General features: G+C 37.0%; 1 protein-coding gene across 2 annotated transcripts; it reads left to right on the top strand.

Annotated features, from left to right (window-relative positions):
• Positions 1–16: 16 nt before the first annotated feature.
• On the top strand, positions 17–13,648 carry med1l (mediator complex subunit 1-like). Of its 2 annotated transcripts, XM_039690700.2 has the most exons (17): positions 17–221; positions 598–698; positions 1,937–2,012; positions 2,105–2,159; positions 3,958–4,090; positions 5,013–5,041; positions 5,126–5,197; positions 5,276–5,350; positions 5,434–5,510; positions 5,592–5,657; positions 6,642–6,753; positions 9,734–9,858; positions 9,949–10,052; positions 10,266–10,464; positions 10,553–10,654; positions 11,125–11,227; positions 13,231–13,648. In XM_039690700.2, the coding sequence occupies exons 1-17, from the start codon at positions 200–202 to the stop codon at positions 13,565–13,567; spliced, it is 1,788 nt and encodes a 595-aa protein (XP_039546634.2). In that variant the 5' UTR covers positions 17–199; the 3' UTR covers positions 13,568–13,648. The 2 variants fall into 2 exon arrangements, with proteins under 2 accessions (XP_039546634.2, XP_039546635.2); XM_039690701.2 differs by lacking the exon at positions 598–698 and having other exon boundaries at positions 102–221.
• Positions 13,649–14,754: the final 1,106 nt, after the last annotated feature.

Consider the following 14,754-nt stretch of genomic DNA (forward strand, 5'->3'; position numbering starts at 1 on the left):
CCCCTCCCCCCTCTAGTTTCACGTAGCGCGCGCCGTTAATTAGAGTCTCGCGAGGGAACTTAAATTAGCGACTAGTTGAAAGTCTTTTTGGAGTTTAAACCTTTATGTTTATACTTTTCCACGACGTTATGTGTTGTTAATCTTGAGATAAATCTCTTGAGCAGCAGTCAAAGCGTTATTAACAAGTGCCTCGGCCGAAATGGAGTCAAAGAGCGAATGTGGTAAAGTGAAATCTCATCTAAAAATAAATAAATAATAATAATAAAAACACATTAAACCAGCATAAATGTCATTGCTGGTCATAGTTCGTTTAAGCTGCGCTTAAATTATTAAGTTTACAGTCTAAGCTGGTCTTCATTTGGCAAGTGTCCAACCCCCCTAAACGAGCTTAATGATTATGGGCGCATCGGCTTTGTTGTAAATAGTAGCTAATATACACATAAAATGTTAATAAATAAGGAATAAAAAAAGATGCAAGACCAGAAAACAAACGGCTTTGGCTAGTTTAAGAGTATTTTTTATTAATGTAAAATATACAACAATTCTGAGAACCAACTAAAACATGTGGTTCTTCACCGCTGTCGCCTTCATTCATAGTTCCTGCAAGTATGAAGACCAAAACTTTAATGTCTGCCTTGAAGTCCAAATATGCTGATAAATCTTGGAATGAGACCATGCAACTGGTCCGAAGATGCATGGTAAGAAAACTGAGAAATACTACATCCAAAAATGACAATTCTGTAATTTTTACTATTGTGTAATTTCTATGGAAGCTGACTTTTCTTTCTGACTTTTTCTCAGAATTGCATGATATAAATGTGCAGTTGCGTTTATATAACGAAAAAAAAGTCAGATTTGTGAGATTTAAGCTCGCAATTCTGAGAGAAAAAAAATCAGTTGTGAGAAAAAAAGTCAGAATCTCAAATCTGACTTTTTTTTTACGTTATTATATAAACGAAATTGCACGTTTATATCATGCAATTCTGAGAAAAAAAAAGTCAGAAAGGTGAGAAAAAAGACAGAATTGGGAGTTTATATCTCACAATTCTGACTTGGTAACACGCAATTGCGAGTTATTATCTTGTGATTCTGACTTTATAACTCACAGTTGCAAGTTTATCCCAAAAAAGTCAGAATTGCAAGTTTATATCGCGCAATTCTGAGAAAAATAGTACAAATTGTGAGATGAAAAGTCGCAATTACCTTTCTCATTTTTTATTCTGTCATGGAAACAAGCTTCCGCACATTTACTGGTTAGAGAGTCGTGCGACTTGTAACCCGAAGGTCGTGGGTTCGAGTCTCAGTACCAGCAGTAATGTAGGTGTGGGAGGGAATGAACAGTGTGTCTTTCACTCTTATTACCCACAACTGAGGATCCCTTTAGCAAGACACCGAACCCCCAATCGCTCCCCAGGCGCCTCCAAAAAAACGTCTGCCCACTGCTCCGGGTGTGTGTGTGTTCAATACTCACTGCGCACTTGGATGGGTGAAATGCAGAGCACAAATTCCTACACGTCACGTTACTTTCTCTAATATGTATACATACATTTAAAGCAGGATGATATCATAGAAGAGGTTGAGGTTGGGTCATTTATTGTGCATTAGCCAAATAGAGTCCAAACTTGGGTCTCTCAGGCATCATCCTGAGACGTTTGCCATTATTTGTGCGTACAACCTTCCAAATCTATTCCAGATGTGGAGCTTAAGACTATTGTGGACCGCCAAAATAATATGCAAACTGCAGGTCCCTCTCCAGAAAGATGATGAATCTGTGTTTCTCTGAGCAGCTGAACGGTGCAGAATGCTATTTGTTGGTTGGAAAGTCACTGCATGCTACACTTGGGGTTATATATTTGTCTGAAAAGGTCATTCCTCAGGGCTTTTTTCAACATTTCTCAGTTTTGCTGTGGTGAAACTAGCAGGTTTTTCATTGTAGGATAAAACAAAAGGAGACGGGAGAATTTGTGAGCCAATCACAAAATGTCTTGAGAAGATCAATGAGGCGCTCAACGGTGAGGATGTTCTTGAATTAAACTGATATAGTTCAGTTATTGATTAAATGCATATTTCTCTTATAGTTTCTTGGTTTGTGTTTCGTCTCTAGCGTCGTCTTTGACAGGCATGGTGTCCAGATTAGAGATGATTGCCAAACAAAGAGGGTTCGAACTTTTCCTACATGGTTATATTGCACACTCACACAGATTACATTTTTTATGCATTAACATCAGATCATTTGCAGGGGAAAATGTTGCTTTCTTAAGCTGCACATTTGAGGCAGTATTATTGGTGAACTACTAGGGGTGGGCGATCTTTCCCAATTGTAATATTATACAATTATAATTGACTTGACTTGACTAATATCACAATCTTATAACAAACAATTACCCAATATTCCCAATTTTTGATATGCACTATGACTGGAACAACCCTATCGATTTATCTATATTGCACATATTTAAAACAGTATTGCTAGAAACAATCAGTTGTCAAAATAAAATTAAACCCTGAGTTAAACTTGAAAACACTCCATAGTCTTCAGTGTGTGAATTTCATACATCGAAAGTTATTCAGTTAGTGAATAACGTTAGACGGCATCAGTTATTTGCATTCGGCTTTTAAAGCTACACCAAGTAAGTTTTCCTCTACGGTCGCCCTACAGGTTGGAAGTGGAATTGTCCATTACCGCTGTCGTTAATAATTTACCTACTGTCACACACTCGCTTGTTTATCAGCCCTGGCTTTGGAATGAACATGTCCACAGACAAGCTAGAGTATGTTGCAGGATTTCATGAAAGCATGATGTATTGCGACATCAGAAACGAAGAAAAACAAAATAAGGACTGTTGTAACCCTTGACGTAAAGCAAGTCAATCTGTAGTTTTCTCATGTCTCATTTGAACTACAGAAACTCGACCTGATCTGGCAATCTTACATATTTCCAAAGCAAATCCAGAAGTGCCTTTCACCCTGTTACGAATTAATGAAGCATTGAAACCATTTTGGAAACATTATTTTAAGGTAAAAAATCTTACTTAGTGTTGCTTTAAGACCGAGTGTGTAGATCTAATGACACTCATCAGACTTGTGGAACTGTTGAGACATAAAACTGACTATATGAAAATATTCGCCAAGACGGACATTTTGAAATTGTTTTTCAGATGCGTTGTCATGCATGAAACTCGCATGATAGAGTAACATCACAGCCATCTATTGGCAGTCATCGCTGTTTTAAAGTCCCCTTTGGTGAAAGACAAGTTTTTAATGTTGTTTATGTGGTGTTTTTGATACGCTTTAACACACACCATGTGTAAGTTGATAAGTGGACAGCATTGCTGAGTATTTCCTCCTTAAAACTGCAGTGAACCAAAGACAGTCTCAAAAACACGCTTTGAAATCGCTGGTGTTTCTGACGTCACAAACCACCTTGTAACCAATCAGATCAACGTGTGATCATTTGCATATTCATAGAACCGCGCATTCTAAATGAGGCAAGGGTGTCGAGTTACATTAAAGCTATTTTAAGGCATGACGATTTTTTTTCCAAGGAAAAAACATTAAATATGTCATCACATGATCAAATATGAGTTTTAAGGGATAAAATTGACTACGGAGGACTTTAACACTATTACGAGGATATAAAAGATCACAATCTCTACGATTCGCTTGACAAGTAGACCGTGGACGTCTTCAAGATCAATCACGGTGTAAAATCATCAGATCGCCCACCCATATGTACAACCAATGGCAGAAGGAGGGATTTAGGAAACCTGTTTGAATACAGACATTTTCACTATATATAGACGTAGAACATACACCCGTGTTGTTCAAATGAAGTTGTTTTTCAGACTATCAGCAAAATCGTCTCTGTTTGCATGCCTTCCCATGTAAAACTGTCAATATTGTCTTGGATCACTATCACTTTCATTGCCGTTGTGCTTACTAACTCTGTGTCTGCAGATTGGGGTCACATCTGAGCCCCACAGAGACGGTGTGCTATCTGACCGCAGACCTGTTTTACATCGAGGTGGTCCTGCTCCCGGGAGGACGGGTGGAAGATGTGCGGGCGGCCCATCGCGGCGAAGCTCCGGTGGTGAGACAAAGGGCTCAGATTTTTTTATTTTTTTTGGTTTATTTTACACTGTAACAAAATAATTGTGATTTTTAACGGTAAAATAATCGTAATTTTTAACGGAAAAATAATCGTGATTTTTAACGGTAAAAGAACGTAGAAATGCTACAGTGAAAAACAGTTAAAGGGTAACTAAACCCCTGGTCAGGTTTTGTTAAATTTAATGTTAAATTATTGTTTATTGCTTTTTTTTATTGCATGTCATGTGTTCCCATGATGGTGTTTAGTGTGTGTGTGAATGACACTGTGCAGCTTCTGTTACTATTAGCTGTGTGATGAACTTTGATGCATCATCATGTGACTCAAATCTCCGCTGTGATTGGTGGTTGTCAGTGCAATGGTACAAAACAGATATCAATACTTCAAAAGGTCGTTAAATTAACATTATATCAGATATTGATGTTTTACTGTAAATGTGAGTTAAGTCTGTAAAACCTAAAATGTTGCTTCCATATTTTATACGGTAGATTTCTGGCAACCACAGCTGCCATTTTTCTTTACCGTAAATTTAACAGATTTTTTTTTTTAAGTGTATTTATACAGCACAACTACAGTTTGGCCAATGTGCTGTACAGAGACAAATATGATTCGATGCCCAGAGGAGTTAAAAGATGAGTTTTTAGTCACCCTAAGTTTTAATCTAGCTCTGATCTTGGATTCAGAAGTGACTGATCGGAAGACCTCAGGGATCTGTCAGGTGTACGTCAGTCCACTAAGGAATCAAGATATGTTGGTGGCGAACCATTCAAGGATGTAAAAACGAACAATAAAAGTTTATATTCTATACAGAAGCAAATCGGCAAAACATTGGAGTGAAAACGAAATCATGGGAAAGATTGTGTGAACTGCATTCATGTGTTTTTTTATGTTTGTTTGTTTTTAGTCCAGTCCATCCCTCCTTCAGTTGTTAAGGTAAATAGAAATGTTCTTTATGTGAAACATAAAATAAATCTATCCTTTTTAGAGTGAAAGTAAAAAGTTCTCGTATTCCCTCAGGATGAAGAAATTTCAAGATTTCTCTCTAAAGTTGGATGATCTCGTCTCCTTTTACAACATCCAAGGAGACTGGTATTTCCTTCTGGTGTCTGATTAGGTGAGAATTTATATTATTAGTATATTTCTCTAATTATGAGTGTGTTCTGGCAGTGACGTCAAGGCTAAAATCTACTCCGCTCTTCGACACCTGGAAACTGATCTCTTCAAAATATCCCATTTACCAAGGTGAGGGAAACTAGCACTAACACACGTTTCTAGATGAGTGTATTATGGTAAAAAGTGATGAACAATGCCTCTTATACTTGTAGATCTTTGAGAGAAAGTGACCTTCACGTTGACCTCATTATGAACGGCAGGATTGGGAACGTCCAGCCGGGCAGAGACGGTACGCGAGGGAGAAACTGTATCGGATCAGTGCGTTTTAATATAAATATTAAAGCGTTTTTTCACTCCAACTTCCTCACAGGAACTCCAATGACAGTCGAGTACTACATACGTCCATTAGATGTTCTCACGGGGTTATCGGACACAGGTATTAAAACATGGAACTTCTAATACAGTGTTTAATACTATTAATTAACCACTAAGTAGCTTATATTTTAATATTATTCATCATTATTATTATTATTATTATTAGGGATGTACCGATAATTTAGCCGATACCGATAATTGTAATACTATTAATTAACCATTAAGTAGCTTATATTTTAATATTATTCATCATTACTAATATTATTAGGGATGCACCGATAATTTGGCCGATACCGATAATTTTAATACTATTAATTAACCATTAAGTAGCTTATATTTTAATATTATTAATCATTATTATTATTATTAGGGATGCACCGATAATTTGGCCGATACCGATAATTTTAATACAGTGTTTAAAACTATTAATTAACCATTAAGTAGCTTATATTTTAATATTATTCATCATTACTATTATTATTATTAGGGATGCACCGATAATTTGGCCGATACCGATAATTATTTCTATTTGAAACCCGATAACCGATATATCTAAATCCATATTTTTATATAATTTTTGAGATCCTGATGACAAAACAAGTCTCCTTATTAAAAGCCATGTCCCAAGCACACAATTATAATAATGCTCTCATTATAATTTTATGTAGCTTATATGACAGACTTTACTGTATTGTCTTTTTTGAAGTTATTTTAAGCAATTCAAACCCTTAATAGTTAACAGTGCGCATCTGAACCGTCTCAGCCTAAGGAAATAATGCATTATTTATCGACTTTAATATATCAGACAAATTTTCTTATTGGGCCGATAACGATAGCCGATAACGATAACATGAAAAATGAAATGTATGTATATATATATATATATCGGCCGATACCGATATGATAGCAGATATATATCGTGCATCCCTAACTAAAAGTAGCATCAGTATTAATGTAATGTTTAGTCAAGTATGAAATGATTTCCATGCGACTCTTGCGATCCCAGTGTGTAAGCCTTGTGCTCGTGTGGTGTTGTTGAATCTAGGTGATGTGAGTGGTGGCCGCATTGCTCTGGTAATGGTGGGAAACAGTGACTCCTCACACAGACTGCAGATCGAGTCGCTGATCTCTTCTCCACCGCAGGTCGACCCTCTCGGGTGAGTTAGGAGTGTTTCTCACTAATCAGAAATGAGACGAAAAGCTGCATATATGCTTTTATTTATCATCAGCTAATTTCAAGGTCAAATCGCAGGTGTTTGATTTAGGAGATGAGGGCATGATGAGGCCGAAACAGCACATCCTGTGCAAGTAGACTTTGACTACCGTATTTAGTTTTACTTAACATTGTTTTATTCATCCACTTTATCGATAGGACCTTTTTGAAGGATATTGGTTTAGTTATGGCCTTTTGTGCACTTGAGCTTAACTGAGAATTGAGTTTGTAGACGTTTAAGAGGCTTTATTTTTGTTTAGTTTTATTTTGATTTTAGAAAATAAACATATCTCATGTTACAATTCAATTTACTTATTTTCACTGGCAAGTCTCTTAGGAGTTGTGCACTGGTGCATCTTAGAGCCTACGTTCAGTACGAGTAAAATACTTATTAAATTACTGCTGAAATCAGATAGTCTAAGACCCCGTTTACACCTGGTATTAAAATGCGATCTGTATCCAGATAAGTTATCCGGATAAAAGGTACTGATTCCATTTACACCTGGCCACATAAATGTGTTTTTGCAAAACGGATATAAATCCGATCTTCACCTCCTGCGTTATATGCAGATTTATTGGATTGCACGCCACCAAAAGCAACAGATCTGAGCGGCATTTTATTGATCATCAGCTAATTTCCAAATCAGAGACATCAATAAGAGAGAGTGGCAACAGGCCTGGTAAGATAATTTCGTTTCTTTACTTGAAGATACTTTAACTGCGTCTGTGACTTACTTTCACTTTTATTTGCGATGTTTGCACGTTGAATAGACGCTCAGCTGCTCATCTGCGGTGATGCGTGTCGCGTGTCGCATCTGACTAGGCTATAACATGACATATAGCCTATATAACAAGCTCTCACTCGTTTATTTTTTAGCATTTTTGGGAGGAGTAACATATACATATGTGGTTTCAACAACCAGATTGCGTTTACACCTAGTAAAGATCCGGACACAATGCGAGCCAGACTACCTCCAGATGTGGTCAGGCAGATCCGATCACGATCCGATCACAACGCGTTTACACCTTGCATTAACATGCGTTTTTTATTATCCGGATAACTTATCTGGATACAGATCGCATTTTAATACCAGGTGTAAACGGGGTCTAAGACTTTTACTCAAGTCGTATTGGAATTGGTGGCATGTAACTTGTAAAGGAGAAATGTTTGCTGTAAGGTATCTGTACTTTTACCCAAGTATGGTGTTCAGGTACTCTTCTGAGTCTGTTAATGAAGAGGATTGTGTGTTGAGCGTCTGAGACGTTTCATTTGCTGCAGTTTGCGCGTCAGCTTGCTGAGAAGATACTCAGTAAAAGTGACATAAATGGCTTCAACACTAGATGCATTTTTGGGAATTTATGCCAGATTTATTAAACCACAAATTAGCATGAAAGCGCAAAATCAAAAAAGCTCAGATGGTAGTGGAAAGTTCTGTGCGTGATCTACTGATGACACACAAATTAAAGAAAAGAGATGCAACGGATCATTTCCATAATGGCCAACGCAAGCTACCAAGAGCAGCGCAAATAAGCATCTGCTTATTTTTGGTGGTAGATGGCACAAATACAAGTAAATTGACTAGCACAAACCTTAGTAAATCACTTTGCTTGGTTATTTTTGGTGGTAAATAGCGGAAATACAAGTAAATTGACTAGCGCAAAACTTAGTAAATCACTTTGCTTGGTTATTTTAGTGGTAAATAGCGGAAATACAAGTAAATTGACTAGCGCAAACCTTAGTAAATCACTTTGCTTGGTTATTTTTGGTGGTAAATGGCACAGCCGGACGTAGCCGGAAGTACAGAATCAAAATCGTCTGACATCGTTGTTTAACATTTTAATTCCTTTTTTTGTAAACGGCGTTTGAGTTAGTTTGGACGTTCAACCTATGCGTTCAACTTGTAAACACTTACTCTGTACTTCCGGCTACGTCGCCCGTGAACTTTTGAACGTAATTACGTATTACGTGACGTTACAAACGCGCTTTTGAAGCGGCATCTGACCTTGGACCGTCTGGTTCCCATTGAAGTCCATTATATGGAGAAAATCCTGGAATGTTTTCATCAAAAACCTTAATTTCTTTTCGACTGAAGAAAGAAAGATATGGACATCTTGAATGACATGGGGGTGAGTAAATTATCAGCAAAAGTTTTTTCAAAAGTGAACTAATCCTTTAACTTGGGAGAGATACAGATTTGACTTGCTTTTGCAGCCAGCCTCAAGTGGCCACTCGATGAATTGCAGTTTAATTCACTTCCATGTTGGCTTCAAGAGAGAGACGGGGAGGTTGCCCCTTGGTGTAAACAGGCCTTTCCCAGTTCCCTTTAACTCCAGTTTACAGACGTCCCACGGGTCCTTGAAATCAATGAAAGTTTGTGAATATGAAAAAATAAAAAAATTCAATGCCCAGGAAAGTTTTGGAAAATAAATGCATACATTTGCACAATTTATTTTGTGCAAGAATGACAAATTCCATATCCCTCCAGTAACGTTAGTTACGCGCATTTACGCGTTACGAAAAGTGTTTCCTGCATGAGGTACTTAGTGTTGTACGATGCGCACGAAACAACTACTTTTAATGCTAAAGTTAATATAAAATAATTTTAGAATACAGTAAAGGGTGTACCGAATATTCTTCAGTTTTATGCAAAACAGAAATACGACAAATAGAATATCAGATCTGTCATATGGCCAAACATAAACTTTGTTTGCATACAGTAGTTGTGTTTGAAACATGATATCTGTTACAAGGAAACATGACGTAACCTTGATTTTGAGGGTATTGGACCTGGAAAGTCCTTGAAAGGTCCTGAAAGGTGTAGGAACCCTGAGTTTAGCTCTATAGAGAGACGAATGAATGGTACAAGTTTGATTTTTCTTGATATCTGCTGAAATGCATCAGTCTTTATGTGTCTATGGTTTAGGTTTCCCGTGTTTCAGCCGCTCACCGACTCGTGCTCAGAATTACTCCCTGCCACCTTTCTTCTCAAACTACAGCCACCGTTACCCATGCTTAGTTCCTTCATAGAGAAAATGGGCACAATCACAGGTGCATTATTCCCTGACTGAGATCTGTTCTGTTGCTTTTGAACCACATCACGTAGCTTTGCCGAGTAACCAGTCTCCTAACGTTCTCCAGATGGGGTTATGTCTGAGAAAGACCTGCAGATGGAGCCTCTACCTCAACTTCTCATCAAGCACAACTCCCAGATCTCCTGGACAGATGGGATTCAGTTTGTTGTGGTACACTTTACATAAACGACTGTTAGCCATTATAACTCTCTGTATTGCATATTCAGAACTGTTGTTTTGTCCATTACTGGCTACTGTTGCAAAGTGTTATTTGCATTGACTTGTACTTGTCATTCTTTGCTGCTAGATGAGTGTTTATTTTGGGATAGCTTCATTGATTCGCTGCTTTATTTTCCTTGGTTGTCGTCTTTTCACATTTTTCAGCCATTGCCTGCGTCTGAGTACCACAGTTATGTGTTCCCCGGGGCCGAATGGGGCCGCGAATCATGGAAAGGAGCCTTAATTCACACAGTCCCCTTCCATCACCCCGGCCACGTCCCGGCCTTACTAGACGTCCTACGCCATCAGTCGGCCATCAATGTGCTACTGGAAAGCTGTTTCAGTGACCACACCCATCACTTAGGTTATTATTAATGCAATGTATTCATGCTTTAGACATGCAACATGTTCTCCTAGCCATCTCAGACTCATTTTGTAACCGTTTTTCATAGATGCTGGCTTACAGTATGACTTGAGATGTGAGGTCCTTCCAGAATCAGACCACTGCCTTTCTGTTACGTTCAGCCTTGACGAAAGCAACCACCTGGCTGTCCGTAAGCACCCTTACACACACTGGGTGGATTCACAATACAGTTTAGACTAACATTAAGGGAATTCATTGCATTGATATTGAACAGTTTTGCTTCTATTTTAAAGTGTAGTCAATAATTTATCGCTTTGATCACCAAAAAATGTCTTCATGCATGCCTTAAAACAGCTTGAATGTAGCTCGACACCTTTGCCTCATTTAGTATGTGCGGTTCTATGAATATGCAAATGAGCCCCGGAACGTCAGAAACACCAGCGATTTCAAAGTGTGTTTTTGAGACTGTCTTTGGTTCACTGCAGTTTTAAGGAGGAAATACTCAGCAATGCTGTCCACTTACGCTTTAAGACAAACCATGTGTAAATTCATATTAAAAACACCACATAGACACACAAACAACATTTAAAAGCTTGTCTTTCACCACAGGGAGCAGTCAGCATGTGTGTAGTGTTGAACATGTCATGTTTACCGCACTAGTTCAGGTGACGGTGACGGACGCTCATCAGATGAGCTGCAGACTTATGATGCCCGATTTTGTGGATCATAAATTGGATGACTACATATCTCGAGTCCTTATGCGGTACGTACAACATGTCGCTGTTTACATCAACACACTCCACATGCTCACTAATTACAGTGATGTTGCATTTAGAAATTGTTAATATGACAAATGTGAAAAACTTTGTTTTGTACTTTTATTAACCGACCGTACTCAATTCTTTAGGGCCGTGAAACGATTAATCGCATACAAAATAAAAGTTTTTGTTTACATAATATATGTGTGTGTAGTGTGTATAATTATTTTGTATATATAAATACACACATATGCATGTATATATTTAAGAAAAAATGTGTTATTAATATATCAAATATTTATATTATTAATTTTGTATGAATGTATATAAAGTATATACATTTCTTAAATATATACATGCATGTGTGTGTTTTTATATATACAAAATAATTATACACACTACACACTCATATATAAACACAAACTTTTATTTTGGATGCGATTAATGGTTTCACAGGCCTACAATACTTAAAGGGATAGTTCACCCAAAAATGAAAATTTCCATCTTGGTTACCTTTGTTCCAAACTCATAAGACTTTTGTTCATCTTTGAAATGCAAAATAAGATATTTTTAATTTCTGTCCCTCCATTGAAAGTCCATTCCACCAAAACATTGATGTTTCAAAAGGTCCATAACGAAACACATGACTTTGGATAAAATGCGTCAGCTAAATGAATAAATGCATATGAGTGGAATGGTTTAAAACCCATTTCTGATAACACCCGATCATTGTGTTTTATGAGGAACAGATTTATTGTATAATTGTTTGCACATATAATCACTGATAAATCCACATAAATAAAGCGCACCAGAAATGATCAAGTCACCTTTATTTATATGCCTCTTTTAGTTTTAACAATATACAGGTGAAACTCGAAAAATGAGAATATAGTGCAAAAGTTCATTTATTTCAGTAATTCAACTTAAAAGGTTAAACTAATATTTTATATAGACTCTTTACATGTGAAGTGAGATATTTCAAGCCTTTATTTGTTATAATTGTGATGATTATGTCTTACAGATATATGAAAACCTTTTCACAATATTGAGGTTTTCATATCTGTAAGCCATGATCATCAACATTATAACAAATAAAGGCTTGAAATATCTCACTTTGCATGTACTCAATTCTTTAGGGCCGTGAAACGATTAATCGCATACAAAATAAAAGTTTTTCTTTACATAATATATGTGTGTGTAGTGTGTATAATTATGTTGTATATATAAATACACACATATGCATGTATATATTTAAGAAAAAATGTGTTATTAATATATCAAATATTTATATTATTAATTTTGTATAAATATTTAAAGTATATACATTTCTTAAATAAATACATGCATGTGTGTGTTTTTATATACAAAATAATTATACACACTAAAGGCTTGAAATATCTCACTTTGCATGTAATGAGTCTAATATATTAGTTTCTCCTTTTAAGTTGAATTACTGAAATGAACTTTTGCACAATACTGTAATTTTTCGAGTTTCACATATAGATTTACAGTGATACTATGAGATTACAGTAACAGATTGTTTTGGCTTTACAGCAGCTCTAGAATAAAGATAATGTCCAGCTAAAGGTAGTTTTTGATTGATTCACTTCTGTCGCAACGATCATTAGGGCCGCTAACACGACACCAGGTAATAAAGCTCAAGAGTTTGTGACCGAAATCTCAAGATTGATTAATAATCTCTTTATTTGTGTTTTGAAGATGAACAAAGTCTCATTGGTTTGATGACAGAATTATTTTTTGAGGGGGAACTATTTATTTTCAGCAAAATGAGACTTGGCTCTTATTCGAAACATTCTTCACATCCTCCAGAGTCCTGTCATGTTTACTAAATATTTGGGCTAGTTTGATTGCTTTCACCTACGTGGAAGGGTGTCGTAGTCATGACGTTTAAAACAAACCATGTTTCCAAGCGAGCCTTGTCCCTAACGACAGCTTGTGTTTTGAATCCTCATTCACCCTCTTTTTTTTTCTTTCTTTTTTTTCCCAGATGCATGTCCATCCCCATCACAATGAGGGCCATACGCAAGAAAGTGTCCCCCCTGACGACCCGAGCCGAACCCGTACCGGAGCCAGAGCTCAGCACGGCGATGGAGATCACATCAGCTCCTCGCTCGTGTGAATCTGCCCCTGAGATCCCCCACGAGGCCGTTCAGGAGGAGAGAACGGCCTCCTCTTCTCCAGGCTACTATCTCATGTCTGTTTCTTCCCCAGTGGCTGATAATGCTAATGCTAATACAGATGCGGTTGCTAACCCTTCCCCGTGTGCGTCTCTGGCTGTGTATTCACACTGGGTGACCAGTGGACTCCCAGCAGAGCTCCTGTAGGAGGAGGGATTTTACTAGGGAATATTTTAAGAGTTTTCTATTTTTAGACGAATCGTAAATAAAGGTGTTATTTTAAAGTCACCATGAACACCATGAATTTTTGACAAATATTGCAGTATTTATCATAAGTGATTTTTCCGTGCAAATCATTATTTTCAATTCATGTTCCTGGTAATCTTGAATAAGAATCAGTTCCTCTTCAGCATCTCTTCTCTGATGATGTGGGCGGGGCTATAACCTGTCACTCACATGAGATCAGCCAATAGCAAACCATAACCATCCAATCAGTTCCTGCCCAACATTCTTGTTCCAAAAGCCATTTTCACTTGGATATTCAGTACATCACGACAAGGGAGAAAAGAATAAGAGCGTATAGAATATGAATTAAGGTCTGAATAAGATCTCAAAGCTGTTCTGGTCATATTGTTCTAGTGGCGGTGTACGACACACCTGTGGTATTTCAGCAAGGGTCTGAAATTAACACTTGCTGAGCAGAAAATGCAAGTAAAGATTGTGAATTTAAAAATGCAAAATGCGCACTAACCATCTTCTTAAATTTGTAATGAGAATCATTTATAAAACTGCGGTCAAGAGGATCTTTAGGGTCTCCCTGCAGTTTCCTGACTGAAGAATTTTTTTCAGCATAGATCATTTCTATGAGGTGTCCAGAACGACATACTAAAAGTCCTAAGAAATCCTAGTTGAGGAAATATGTTTAATTCGCATCAATCCGAGATGTGTGCCAGTAAGGCCAGACAACAATACACCCCAATGGGGCTATTTTTTTCCTTTACTCCTATCAAAATAAAACTTTATACAATGAAAGTATCCATGAAAAGTAACAAATTTTGTATTACAAGTTTCTTTGAAAATGAATTTTATTATGCAAATGAGCTATTCACTAATCGAATATGCCCAAAATACACCCAAATAGGCTTAATTTTGTATTTTACAACACACTTATGTATGTAATTTCTGTAGTAAGTGTAACACTGAACAAAAAAGGCCTAAGTCATTATGATGAATGGAGAAGAAGTGTTTTACATTGAGCACATCAGTGTTCAACTGGTTCTTTTAAATGTCTATTCATAAGATGGTTTGTGTGTGTCATTTGAAAACAAAATACCATTTTGAGAAGAAATAACATTGTTTTGAATGTAAAGTTTCATTTTGCAGGAGAATTGAGG

Source organism: Pimephales promelas, chromosome 22, assembly GCF_988280905.1.
Source record: "Pimephales promelas chromosome 22, fPimPro1.hap1.1, whole genome shotgun sequence".
NCBI lineage: Eukaryota > Metazoa > Chordata > Actinopteri > Cypriniformes > Leuciscidae > Pimephales > Pimephales promelas.

Coding starts and splice junctions, on each gene's coding strand:
- med1l (XM_039690700.2), top strand. CDS start 200: ATGGAGTCAAAGAGCGAATGTG. Junction 222..597: donor GGAGTCAAAGAGCGAATGTG/GTAAAGTGAAAT, acceptor CTTCATTCATAG/TTCCTGCAAGTATGAAGACC. Junction 5,198..5,275: donor TACAACATCCAAGGAGACTG/GTATTTCCTTCT, acceptor GTGTTCTGGCAG/TGACGTCAAGGCTAAAATCT.